We start from the raw sequence: 12883 nt of genomic DNA on the forward strand, positions 1-12883 counted from the left end.
TCACTGGATGTTATTTTTCCATTGATTTTAAAAAATATATATTTTATTGATTTTTTCACAGAGAGGGAGGAAAAGGGATAGAGAGTTAGAAACATTGATGAGAGAGAAACATTGATCAGCTGCCTCCTGCACAACCCCCCCTGGGGATGTGCCTGCAACCAAGGTCCATGCCCTTCACCGGACTCGAATCTGGGACCCGTCAGTCCCGCAGGCTGAGGCTCTATCTACTGAGCCAGACCGGTTAAGGCTCCATTGATTTTTAAGGAGAGTGGAAGAGAGAGGGAAAGACAGAGATAAACATCAGTGTGAGAGAAACATCAATTGGTTGCCTCCTGCATGAGCTCCTACCAGAGCCTGGGGCAGGGAGAAGCCTACAGCCAAGGTACAAGCCCTTGACTGGAATGGAACCTGGGACCCTTTGGTTCGCAGGCCGATGCTCTATCCACTGAGCCAAACGAGCTAGGGTCAGTGGTGAAATTTTGAATGTAAGTTATAGGGTTTTGGTTTTTTATTCATTTTTATTGTGAAATATATCACCCATCCATAAAATTGTATAAAACACATACAGTTTTTTTTAAAAATTATATTTTATTGATTTTGTACAGAGAGGAAGGGAGAAACATCGATGAGAGAGAGTCATCGATCAGCTGCCTCTTGCACACCCCCTACTGGGGATGTGCCCACAACCAAGGTACATGCCCTTGACCGGAATCGAACCCGGGACCTTTCAGTCCCCAAGCCGATGCTCTATCTATTGAGCCTAACCAGTTTTGGCTAAAACACATACAGTTTAAAAAATAAAGTGAAAATCTATGTAACTACAACCAAGGTCAAGAAAAGAACATTATTATTCAATAGAACTCCAAAAGCTTTCAGATCACAATACTGTCTCTTTTCTTAGAGGTAAATACTATCCTAATGCTTATTATAGTGATTTCTGGTTTTATCTTTTTAGTTTTTCCACCCATTTTTTTTTTTTTTCATTTCTCAAAATAGTTTAGGTTTGCTTGTTGTTGAACCTTTTGTGAATATAATCATCCTTTATGTATTCTTGTATTTTACTTTTTATTTTTATGGCCATGTCTTCTTAGTTACACACACACACACACACACACACACACACATATATTATTGATTTCAAAGAGAAAGGGAGAGGGAGAAAGAGACAGAAACATCAATGATGAGAGAGAAAATCACTGATTGGCTGCCTCCCTCACATCCCCTGCTGGGAATCGAGTCCGAAACCCAGGCGTGCGCCCTTGACTGGAATTGAACCTGGGACCATTCATTCTACAGGCTGACACTTTATCCACTGAGCCAAATAAGCTAGGGCATGTTGTTTGTTTTTAAGAATGGTTTATTGATTTCTAGAGAGGGAGGAAAGGAGAGAGAGAGAAAGGAGAAACATCAATTTAAGAGCATAACATCTGTTAGCTGCCCTAACTGGGGAATTGAACCAGCAACCTTTCAGTGCAATGGATGACACCCAACCAACTGAATCACACTGGCCAGGGCTGTCTTGTTAGATTTAAACTGGTTTGTAGAAACATTTTTTGAAGACAGTGACAGAGAAGGAACTTTTGTCCCTCACTCACCCGATTAACTTGGACAGATTGTGTCATCGTTGTGTCCCGCCGCCCCCCCCCCCCCCCCCCCCCCCCCCCCCGCCCCATGATGGAATGAGGAAATTGGTGAAATTACTTCTCTTAAGTTCTTTGCTCTCTGAAGATGCCATGAAGCAAATTCTAGATACTACATAATTTCCCTGGAATGTCCTGACCTTTCATAAAGCTCTTTCATAAAGCATCCTGAGCCTTTCAGAATAGTTTTCCTTTGACCTGATCTAACATGAAAATATAATTCAGTCAACTCAAAACATTAAAGATTTATTATTCATTTTCTAAAGAGATGCGTCCACCTCTTTTCCAAAAATTATTTTAAACAGTAAGATGCCATGATGCATTTAAATCAATTCATTTTGCAAAAAATGTATTCATCCCGGCTCCTCTGGAGCATATAAAAGAAGAACGTTTGTGGAGGTGAAAGTTTAATGTGGCATTAAACCCCAGTATCATTCTTCACCTGCTAATTTGCTAGTTATAATTTCACCTCATTTAAATTTCTGCTCAAATGTGACTTCCACAGGGAGTCTTGTCTAAAAATAGCTTCCCTATCAGCCTCTATTTTTTTTTTTAAATAACACTGTCACTACCAACATTTTATTGCATATTTATTATTTTTTTTATTTCTACCATTGGTACATAAGATTTACAGTGTCAGAGATTATTGTATTCATGCTATAGTGTCTGTAACAGTTCATAAATATTTATTGGATGGATGGATGAATGAATGAATGAATGAATCTCACTCCATTGCAATCTGTAGCAAAATTGATGTTTAATTTAGAAAAATTTCCAGGACTTTTATTTGGTAATTTCTAGGGTCCAAGGACTACCAGCTGGTTACGTGGTCACGGGACCAGACCTTGAGAATGTGGCGGGTGGATTCCCAGATGCAGAGGGTATGTATTTATTGCTGTTGTGGAGAATGTAACCAGATATAATAGAAACTTAAAAAGATACAGAATTTGGTATTTGTGGAAGTTAGAGGATACATGATAGATATTTAATACACACTTGCTGGTAGGCCAAGTAGCTGTGTTTGCCACAGTGAGCCTCTGAGGTCTTCAAGAGCCAACTTCAGTATTCAGTATTACAGGCTGAAGAACCTCTGCATGTCCAAGTCAGGAATCATGTCTCACCTGTATTCCTTCCCCACAGCACTCTGTACAGAGTGGGTAGAAAATAGTACTTAGTATAAAGTCATTCTTGAGCATTTTCATCAATTATCATCACCTTATTGTCTTTCAAATCTATTTTTTCTCCAAAAAGTACCATTTGCTCCAATGCTCTGAAGGTTATTATATTTTGGGGGGTTAGCTGAATGACTCCATCAAGGCTTAGAATTAAAAATAATGTTTTCTGAGGCTTGCATAAACTATGAACAGGATGAAAAAATTTCACGGTAGAATAGTAGAGTCTATTCTCCTGTGTATTTAATCAGGGAGAGTTGGTAATGGATAAAACCTATTTTGATTTTATCAGTTTTTCTCTGATATCTCTCTTTTGTGATTCCCATTTTTTAAAAATTGATTTTGAGAGAGAAAGAGAGAGAGAAGAGAGAAGGAGAGAGAAACATCAATTTCAGAATGAAACATCGATCAATTGCCTCCTGCAGGCCCCATATGGCTGGGGGTGGAGGTGGGAGAGGTGGAGTCTGGAATTCAGGCATTGCCCTGACCGGGAATCGAATCGGCAACCTTTTGATGCATAGGACGATGGCCAACCAACTGAGCCCCCCCAGCCAGGGCTGTGATTCCCATTTTTAGGTGAGAACTCTTAACCCAACATGATGACCATTTCCACTGACTTCTCTGGAACTGAGATCTTCTATCCTTTGTTGCAGCTTTGTGCAAATGACATATTAGATGGTGTTGACGAGTTCATCGAGAGCATTTCTCTTCTGCCGGAACCAGAGAAGACCCTTCACACTCAGGACACAGATCACCAGCACAGCTCAAGCCATGGAGAGGAAGAAGGTACCTGTGTTTTACGTGAGGTGCCCTCTGCGCATTTCAGAGTTGTAGAAGATACCTTAGAACTGCTCTCTGACTCAGTGTCAGAGATGCTTGCCAACAACTGAACCTCTCTCCCTTGCTAGTCTTAAAGGAAGATCCTCCGAGCAGTCTCCTGGAAGAGAAGAAATCAGATCAGCCGGGACTGCCTCAGACCCTGCAGCAGGAGTTCTCCCTGATCAACGTGCAGATCCGGAATGTCAACGTGGAGGTGCTCCTAGTCTAAGGATTGTCTCACGCACGCGAAGGCAGTTGGTGGGAGAGGGGACTATTTCAGCTGTGATTTCAGCTAGCGCATAGCTTTGCTGCTCTAACAGATAAATCTCTCGGCTTACTTTTTATTTCCTGCGTTTTCTAAAGAAATTGATATTTTACAAATGCAGATTATTTTTCTAACCATATTAAATTAATTTGATTTTGGAGTTCTACCTTTATCTTTGGAGATTTCAGGAACTAGGAGCATTCAGTTAGCTGATTTAAAAAATATTTTTGTTGATTTCAGAGAGGAAGAGAGAGGGAGAGAGAGAAACATCAATGATGAGAGCGAATCAATCGGCTGCCTCCTGCACACCTCCTACTGGGGATCGAGCCTGAAACCTGGGCATGTGCCCTTGACCAGAATGGAACGCGGGACCCTTCAGTGCATAGGCCAACACTTGACCCACTGAGCCAAACCAGCTATGGCCAGTTAGCTGATTTAAATCCATTTGCATCTAAAGACCCTTCCTGGTTAGTCTCCAAAGCAGTTATTTATTTGTCCCTTGCAGATGGACGCTGCGGATAGGAGCTGCACAGTGTCTGTGCACTGTAGCAACCATCGTGTCAAGATGCTGGTGAAGTTCCCTGCGCAGTATCCAAACAATGCCGCCCCTTCCTTCCAGTTTATCAATCCCACGACCATCACATCCACGATGAAAGCGAAGCTGCTAAAGGTTGGGATCTATGTTCACATGTTCTCCTTGATGTTTGTATGAGAACTCTGCTCCTGAGCATACTTTATTTTGCAATTAGAGTAGTGAAGTTGAATGAAAATACCAACATTTAAGATTTGGAAGGCATCTATCCTGACACACAGCCCTGTTAATACTTGCTATTTATTTTGTGTAGAAAACAATGGAGCAGTGGCTCTTGACCTTTTTGGGTCATGGACACCCTTTGAAAGTCTAATGAAAACTATGGACCCTTTCCAGAAAAATCTGCACAGATATTGCATATAATTTCAGAGATAATTGTCTATGAAATAATATGCAGCTCTATGATTAATGGTACATTTAATCTGCTCAGAGATCTCATTAAAACTCTATATTATTCTCAGGTTAAAAACCTTGCAATATAGTTTCATTTATCTGGAAACAATAGGCAAGGTGTATTCTGAAGATAAAATATATCTTGTAATCAGAAAAAAATGAATTAGTTCATTAAAAAAAAAAAAACCCATTCCAAATCTTAGCTGTTGTGAATTGTGCTGCTGTGAACATAGGGGTGCATATATCCTTTCTGATTGGTGTTTCTGTTTCCTTGGGATATATACCTAGAAGTGGTATTACTGGGTCAAATGGCAGTTCCATCTTTAGTAAAAAAGAAGGAATTCTTACCATTTGCAAAACCATGGATAGAACTGGAGAACATTATACTAAGCGAAATAAGCCAGTCAGAGAAAGATAAATATCACATGATCTCACTCATTTATGGAATATAATGAACATCATAAACTGATGAACAGAAATAGACACAGAGACAAAGAAGCATTGAACAGACTGTCAAACTACAGCAGGAGGGCAGGGGAGGGTTGGGGGTGGGTAAGAGATCAACTGAAGGACTTGCATGCATGCATAAAAGGATAGCCAATGGACACAGATACGGGGGGATGAAGGGTGAGAGCATGTGCTGGGAGTAGGGAAGGCCTGAGGGGGAGGTAAAAAAGGAGACATATGTATTACTATTTGTAATATTTTAAACAATAGAAAAAATCCATTCCATAAAAAGAGACAGTGCCATCCTCAAATGAGGCAGCTGGCTGCACAGTGAGTGTGTGAAGGGTGTCAGTGCCTGAGTGGAGGAGGGGCCGCCTGGTGGCTGGTCTTGTCCCCTGCTTGTGCAGAAACTCCATTTGTCAGTTCACACAGCAAATCAGGCAGAATTCCCATGAGGAAGCGCCAGGAGCTGGGGATGATGCACCTTTTGCAGTGTGAGCAGCATCGCCTAATGAAGTAACTGCGATGTCCTGACAAAGCCAAGTTGACCCGAATGCTGTTCAGCTTTTGCCTCATTTATCTCATATGCACTTGATCTGTCTTCTTGGAGTATGATCTATAGTAAAACATCTTTATTTTATTTTGCAATTAGAGTTTATATTCAATATTATTTTCAATTTCAGGTATACAGTATAGTGGTTACACGATCATGCATTTGCAAAGTTATTCTCCCCGTTATTTCTTGTACCCACCTGGCATCAGACCTAGTTATGTAATTAAGAAAAATGTTCAAGTGTCATAAGGACCTCTGAAATGCTAATTACTCAGATTTTGTGGTATTTGACCTGTTGTACTTGGAATTTGAATATTTCATTGTTTCATTTGGACATGTAAAAAAGATTTTCTTTTGGTATAAAAATGATAGGATTAGGAAGTGTTCTTAATTAAAGGTTGAAGTCAGTGCTGTCCAATAGAAATATAATGCATGCCACTTGTAATTTTAAACTAAAAACAAAATTAGAAGATTAATTAATTCAACAATATTTTTATTTAATCCTGCATATCCAAAGAATTTTCAGAGCAATAATGTAGTCGGTATGAAAATGATATAGTTTATGTTTTGTTTTTTGGTACTATGTCTCCAACATTGGGTATGAATTGTATACTTACAGAACATCTCCGTTCAGACAGCCACATTCCACCTGCTCGGTACCCCATGTGGGCAACAACTTCCGTATTGGACAGTGCAAGTCCAGTTTGCATGCCTGTCTTCAATATGTGTATGTCAGCTTACATGCACAGCATGTGCCTTAAAGTGATGGGATTTATATTTTTAAAGAACCAAAGAAGAAGAAGAAAGATACATCTGTTCCCCCTGGCTTATTATATGTATCATTCAGAGCAATTTTCAGTTCCGCCCAGCGGGTGTTCCTTGTAAGGCACTGAGATTTCTCATGGAGAGGGGGTGAGGCAGGGGATAAGGAAAGGAGTAGAATGTTCACTTAAAGAACATTCATTCCATTATTGGAAATGTGCCCTCCAAAACCAGCCTGTGTGCCTGCCTGAGGAAAGGGCTTCTCAGAGTGGGTTCAGAAAGGAGTCTTCTCTCCGAGCCTCCAGAGAAGGTGGAAGTACATAGTCATTTGAGTGGGAAGCCTCCGGCACAGCTGTGCTCCTGTCTCCCTGCTCTTCACCGCTTCCGACTGCTTTGAAGAACGTTGCTATTATTGTCTGTGCTCTGTGCCTTTTCCAGATCCTGAAAGACACTTCCCTGCAAAAAGTGAAACGCAACCAGAGTTGTTTGGAGCCCTGCCTGCGCCAGCTCGTCTCCTGTCTTGAGTCTTTCGTGGTGAGATTCTTGTACCAGCCTATGCTCTGGTGTTTGTATAATTTCTTCCTCCCTGGGCACCTGATTTTGTAGTAGTATATCCTTATTTATTTTGTAATTCAGCTTTGAGACAGGCTGTGGTTTTTAGTCTGTTGACTTTTAAATTTCAGAATCAAGAGGACAGTGCTTCCAGCAACCCCTTTGCGCTCCCAAACTCCGTCACGCCACCCTTACCCACGTTTGCCCGGGTGACCACCGCCTACGGGTCCTACCAGGATGCCAACATCCCCTTCCCTCGGACCTCAGGGGCCAGGTTCTGTGGAGCAGGTTTGGTCTTTTTTTGTTTTGTTTTGTTTTGTTTTGTTGTTCTCTGTTTCTAGATTTTGGGAGAGGAATTTTTCTTTGTTTTCATTTTCTGAGAACTCAAAAAAACTTCTATCGTCATGTAAATATGCTCTGATGCCAGATTGGTGTCTGTGGACAAATCCTACGAACATTCACCAGAATTACAGTCTTGGGAATATGAACTTGGATCTCACTCAAAGTCCTGATTTTTAACAAGGGACAGGTCCCCTGACCAGGTAATATAAAATACCTGTGGTGACTTTTTCCAAAATACATACATCCCGTCTCCTGTTAAGTATGGCTGCAGTCTTTGTTAAACATGGCTGCAGCCATGAGCCTTTGTACCTCATGGAAATGTGTCCTGTCCTTCAGGTGTACTGAAATAGACAAAGATTGACCAGTGCCGCCTCAGGATTTCCCATGTCCGGCTCATTGACCTTGACGTGCACGTGTGACGTTTCCTTTGTCAGGGTACCTGGTGTATTTCACGAGGCCTATGACGATGCATCGAGCGGTGTCCCCGACAGAACCTACTCCGAGGTGAGTCTGGGAGATGCAGCTGGAAGGTACATTCATGAAGTGGGCAGACATCTGGGGATGACCTTTGAGTTTGTCTTTAGACAACTTATTTTATCTTCAGTAAATATTTGAGTGGGTTTTAGTATATTCACAGATATGTGCAGTCATCACTACAGTCATTACTACATTCTAGACCATTTTCATTATCTCAGAAAGAAACTTCATATCCCCTTAGCTCTCACCTCTCCTCCTCTATTCTTCCAAACTCTAATCTACTTTCTCCCTATAAATGTGCCTATTCTGGACATTTCATATAAATGAAATCATATAGTATGTGGTCCTTTGTTTCCTTTGTGACTGGCTTCTTTCATTTGGTGTAATGTTTTGAGGATCATATATATACCAGTATATGCTCCACATTTTATTTATTCATTCATCAGTCAGTGGGCATTTGTGTTATTTCTACTTTTTGGCTATTACGAATAATGCTGCTATGAACATTTGTATACAAGCTTTTGTGTGAACATACGTTTTCATTGTTCTTGGGTATTAGGAATGGATTTGCTGGATTATATTGTAAAGCTTTTTTCTTAATTAATAAACTTTATCATTTAGAGCAATTTTAGATTCATAGCAAAATTGAATGGAAGGTATCGAGTTTTGGTGCACTCCTCCTGCCCACACAACATCCCCCTACTACTGCTTTTTTTTTTTTTAAGTGTATTTTAGAGCCGGGGCCTTAGTTCTCAGGGCCGGAGGAGGTTCTGACAGCGGCTGCGAGGGTAGCTCCTATATGTCCAACCTCCGAGGAGAGGACACATTCTAGTTGAATTGTCTGAGGGAGGGAGGTTAGGCTATAGGGTTGGGTCAGAGGGACCGGAGAATGGAGTTGGGGGAACGGGCAGGACTGGGACAGGGTTTACGTCCAATGGGCGGGGGGGGGAGGCGGGACCTGGGCTTGGTGGGCGGGGCAAAAAAAGTATATTTTATTTTAATTAATTAATTAATTTTAAATATATTTTATTGATTTTTTTACAGAGAGGAAGAGAGAGGGATAGAGAATTAGAAACATCAATGAGAGAGAATCATCTATCAGCTGCCTCCTGCACACCCCACACTGGGGCTCTGCCCGCAACCAAGGTACATGCCCTTGACCGGAATCGAACCTGGGACCCTTCAGTCTGCAGGCTGATGCTCTATCCACTGAGCCAAACTGGTTTCAACTATTTTATTGATTTTAGAGAGGAAGGGAGAGGGAGAGAGCGATAGAAACATTAATGATGAGAGAGAATCATTGATTGGCTGTCTCCTGCATGCCCTCTACTAGGGATCGAGCCCGCAACCCAGGCATATGCCCTTGGCTGGAATTGAACCGGGGACCCCTCAGTCCGCAGTCTGATGCTCTATCCATTGAGCCAAACCAGCTAGGGCATACTACTGGTTTTAAAACTTAAATATGTTGTATACCATAGACTTCTGGTTCTACAGTGTGATGACTGTAACTTCTAAATCCTAGTGCTACAAACACCTGGATACATTGGTGTAACATATTAGCATACTTATGAATGAATAGCTGAGCTAACAAGAAAGGAAGGAGATTGAACCAGGTGCGTGAGCAGATGCCTCTGCTGTCCTAGGAGTTTGTCAGTCTCCTCAGTAATCCAGGCAGATGAGACACTGGTCCCACAAAAACTAGGAGTTAAGAGCTAGAGACCCTGTGTTATCTGGGTTCCTTATTTGAAAGGTTCGACTAGAAAACAATCACATCCTCTCTAAGAAAAGCAAGAATATCTGGATCTGAACTTTGGATCAGAGGGGAAATGTTCCTAATTAGAATGTTTTTCATACTAGCAGTATTTTATTGACCAGCATCCAAATCAAGAACCAGTGCATTGCCCTCACCCGAAAAGCTCCCTGGTCCCTGTGCCCAGGGGAAACCACTCTTCTGACTGCCATCATTGTAGTTGAGTTTTGCCTGTGTTTGAATTTCACCTAAATAGATTCATGCAACATGTACTATTTTATGACTGGCTTATTTTACTGAACTTAATGTTTTTTAAATTGATTCTCATTTTTGCATGTATCCATAGGTTCATTGTATGAAAATAAAACAGTTCATTCCTACTCCTATTGATCAACATTGGATTATTTCCAGTTTGGGGCTATTTTGTATAGACCTACAAATACAAGTCTTTTTATGGATGTCCGTATTAATTTCTCTACCCAAGGAGTCAAATCTCTGGGTCATAAACATAGGTGTATCTTTAATTTTATTAGAATTGCCAAAAAGTCTGTTCCCAGTGTTTGTACCGTTTTATACTCTTTGCCAGCAATGTTTCAAGTTCTGGTTTCTCCATATCCTTCCCAAAACTTCACCTTTTCAGTTGTTTTACTTCAGCCATTGTGGTGAGTGTGCAGTATTACGGTTTTAATTTGCACAACTCTCGTGATGACTGATGATGTTGAACTACTTTTGTGTGCTAGTTGACCATTTGGGTATCTTTTATGATCTTAAAAAGGCATTTAAAAATATTTTTATTAAGTTTAAATGCTAAGAATGGCACTAAGAAAGCAGTGCCATTCTTAGCATTTCATCAAATGCTAAGAATGGCACTGCTTATTTTGCCCAGTTTTTGGACTGTTTCTATTATTTATCTGTGGTAGTTTTCATTTTTGTTGCAAATCCTTTGCTAGATGTATTGATTTCTATTCTGTGGCTTGTTTTCTCCCTCAGTGATTATTGATAAACAGCATTTTTTAATTTTGATGAAGTCTGTGCCATCACTTTTTAAATTCTATAGTTAGTGCTTTTGTGTCCTGTCTAAAATAATCTTTGCTTATCCCAAGGTCATGAAACTATTCTTCTTTGTTTTCTTTCAAGAGAGTGTAGATTAAAATTCCTTATTAAAAGTCTGTAATCAATTTCAAATTAATTTTGTGTATGATATGAAGTAGGAGTCAGTTTTTTTTGTTTGTTTTTTTTCTAGTGGAAATATTTCATTGTCCCAGCACCATTTATGGAAAAGATTTTTCTTTTCTCAATCTGTGATAATTTTGTTGAAAATTAATTTGTCGTGTGTTTGTGGATGTATTTCTGGACTCTTTTCCCCTTAATTTATTGGTCTCTCCTTACACCAACACTAGACTCTTCATGTAGCTTTACGTAGTAAGTTTCCAGTCTGATAGTGTGAATCCTCCAAGTGTGTTATTTTTATTCAGGATTATTTTGGCTATCTTACATTTCTATAAAAGATGCAATCAGCTTATTGGTTTCTCTGATAAAGCTCAAATCTTGATTGGAATTGTGTCGACTCTGTCAATCACTTTGGAGAAAATTGTTATCTTTTTTTTTTAATGTATTTTATTGATTTTTTACAGAGAGGAAGGGAGAGAGATAGAAAGCTAGAAACATCGATGAGAGAGAAACACCGATAAGCTGCCTCCTGCACATCCCCATCAGGGATGTGCCCGCAACCAAGGTACATGCCCTTGACCAGAATCGAACCTGGGACCCTTGAGTCCGCAGGCCGAAGCTCTATCTACTGAGCCAAACTGGTTTCGGCAAGAAATTGTTGTCTTAATAATTTGTAATCTTCCAATCCACGAACTTGGTATACTTCTCTGTTGTTTTGGGTCTTTAATTTCTTTTAGCAACATTTTATATTTCCTTTATTTTTTAAAACCATTTATCCCCCCTGTATTCTTCTCCACCTCCCCCAATCCTTCTACCCCCAAAAATCATCACACTGTTGTCCATGTCCAAGAGTTGTTTCTCTTTTTTGCTTTTTGCTCAGTCTCTCCAATCCCCAACTCCCCTGATAGCTGTCAGCCTGCTCTCTAGCTGTGAGTCTGTCTCTGTAATATTTTGTGTTTTCAATGCACATTTTCCCCATTAAGTTTGTTCCTAGGTATTTGATGTGTTTTGATGCTATTGTAAATGAAATTTTAAAACTATTTATTTTCTAAATATTTGTGTCTAATATATAGAAAAACAGTAGATTTCTTTTTTGTTTTGTTTTGTTAATCCTCACCCAAGGATATTTTTTCAGGGAAGGAAGGGGAAACAGAGAGAGAAAGATGGATGTGGGAGAGAGACATCGATTGGTTGCTTCCTGCATGTGCTCCAATGGGCTGGGGCTTGAACCTGCAACCCAGGTACATGTCCTTGACCGGGAATCAAACCCAAGACCCTTCGGTGTGCATGTAAACATTCTAACCACTGAACAACACCAGCCTGCCAGTCATAGTAGATTTTTATAGATTGGCCTTGTATCTAAACTCACTTATTAGTTTTAGTAGTTTATAAAGTCCTTTGAATTTTCTATGTATGTAAGCAGAAACATTCTCTGCTTCTTCTGCAGATAAGGTATTTTTCAGTTCTGAAAGTTCTATTTAATTCATTTTTGGAGAGTTTCTATTTCCTCCCCATTTTATCCATCTTTTCCTCTTGGTTTCATCAAATGCTAAGAATGGCACTGCTTAAGAAGATGGAAAGATTGAAGCCAGTATGGATAATGCTGCATTTTCCAACCACAGATCTCTCTCGGCCTTGTCTGCTTATCACACTGGTTTGATCGCTCCAATGAAGATCCGCACAGAGGCTCCTGGGAACCTTCGTTTATACAGTGGGAGCCCCACTCGCAGTGAGAAAGAGCAGGTCTCCGTCAGCTCCTTCTACTACAAGGAGCGGGTAAGCAGCAGAGCCTCGGCCTTTGATTCCTATCCCTTCCCTGGATTCTTGTTCTTTGTCTCCCTGCTTGCCACGCACAGCAGCTAAACTGGCAATCCCCCGTAGACTTTCACTGTCATAAGTAGTTTGTTAAAGGAAGACCATTGTTTTGTGCCTTCCCATTGGCTTTACCT

The 12883-nt window shown here is 40.4% G+C and overlaps 1 protein-coding gene across 4 annotated transcripts in view; it reads left to right on the forward strand.

Annotated features, from left to right (window-relative positions):
• WDR59 (WD repeat domain 59) overlaps positions 1-12883 on the forward strand; it is a 67017-nt gene that overhangs the window by 32235 nt on the left and 21899 nt on the right. For all 4 annotated transcript variants that reach the window (XM_045582679.1, XM_045582680.1, XM_036440666.2 and 1 more), the window contains exons 11-18: positions 2442-2521; positions 3466-3598; positions 3721-3845; positions 4402-4566; positions 7082-7177; positions 7327-7483; positions 7972-8041; positions 12557-12710. In XM_045582679.1, coding sequence (XP_045438635.1) covers positions 2442-2521; positions 3466-3598; positions 3721-3845; positions 4402-4566; positions 7082-7177; positions 7327-7483; positions 7972-8041; positions 12557-12710 — 980 coding nt within the window. The remainder of the gene's footprint in view (positions 1-2441; positions 2522-3465; positions 3599-3720; positions 3846-4401; positions 4567-7081; positions 7178-7326; positions 7484-7971; positions 8042-12556; positions 12711-12883) is intronic.

Source organism: Pipistrellus kuhlii, unplaced genomic scaffold (assembly GCF_014108245.1).
Source record: "Pipistrellus kuhlii isolate mPipKuh1 unplaced genomic scaffold, mPipKuh1.p scaffold_m20_p_17, whole genome shotgun sequence".
NCBI classification, from domain to species: domain Eukaryota; kingdom Metazoa; phylum Chordata; class Mammalia; order Chiroptera; family Vespertilionidae; genus Pipistrellus; species Pipistrellus kuhlii.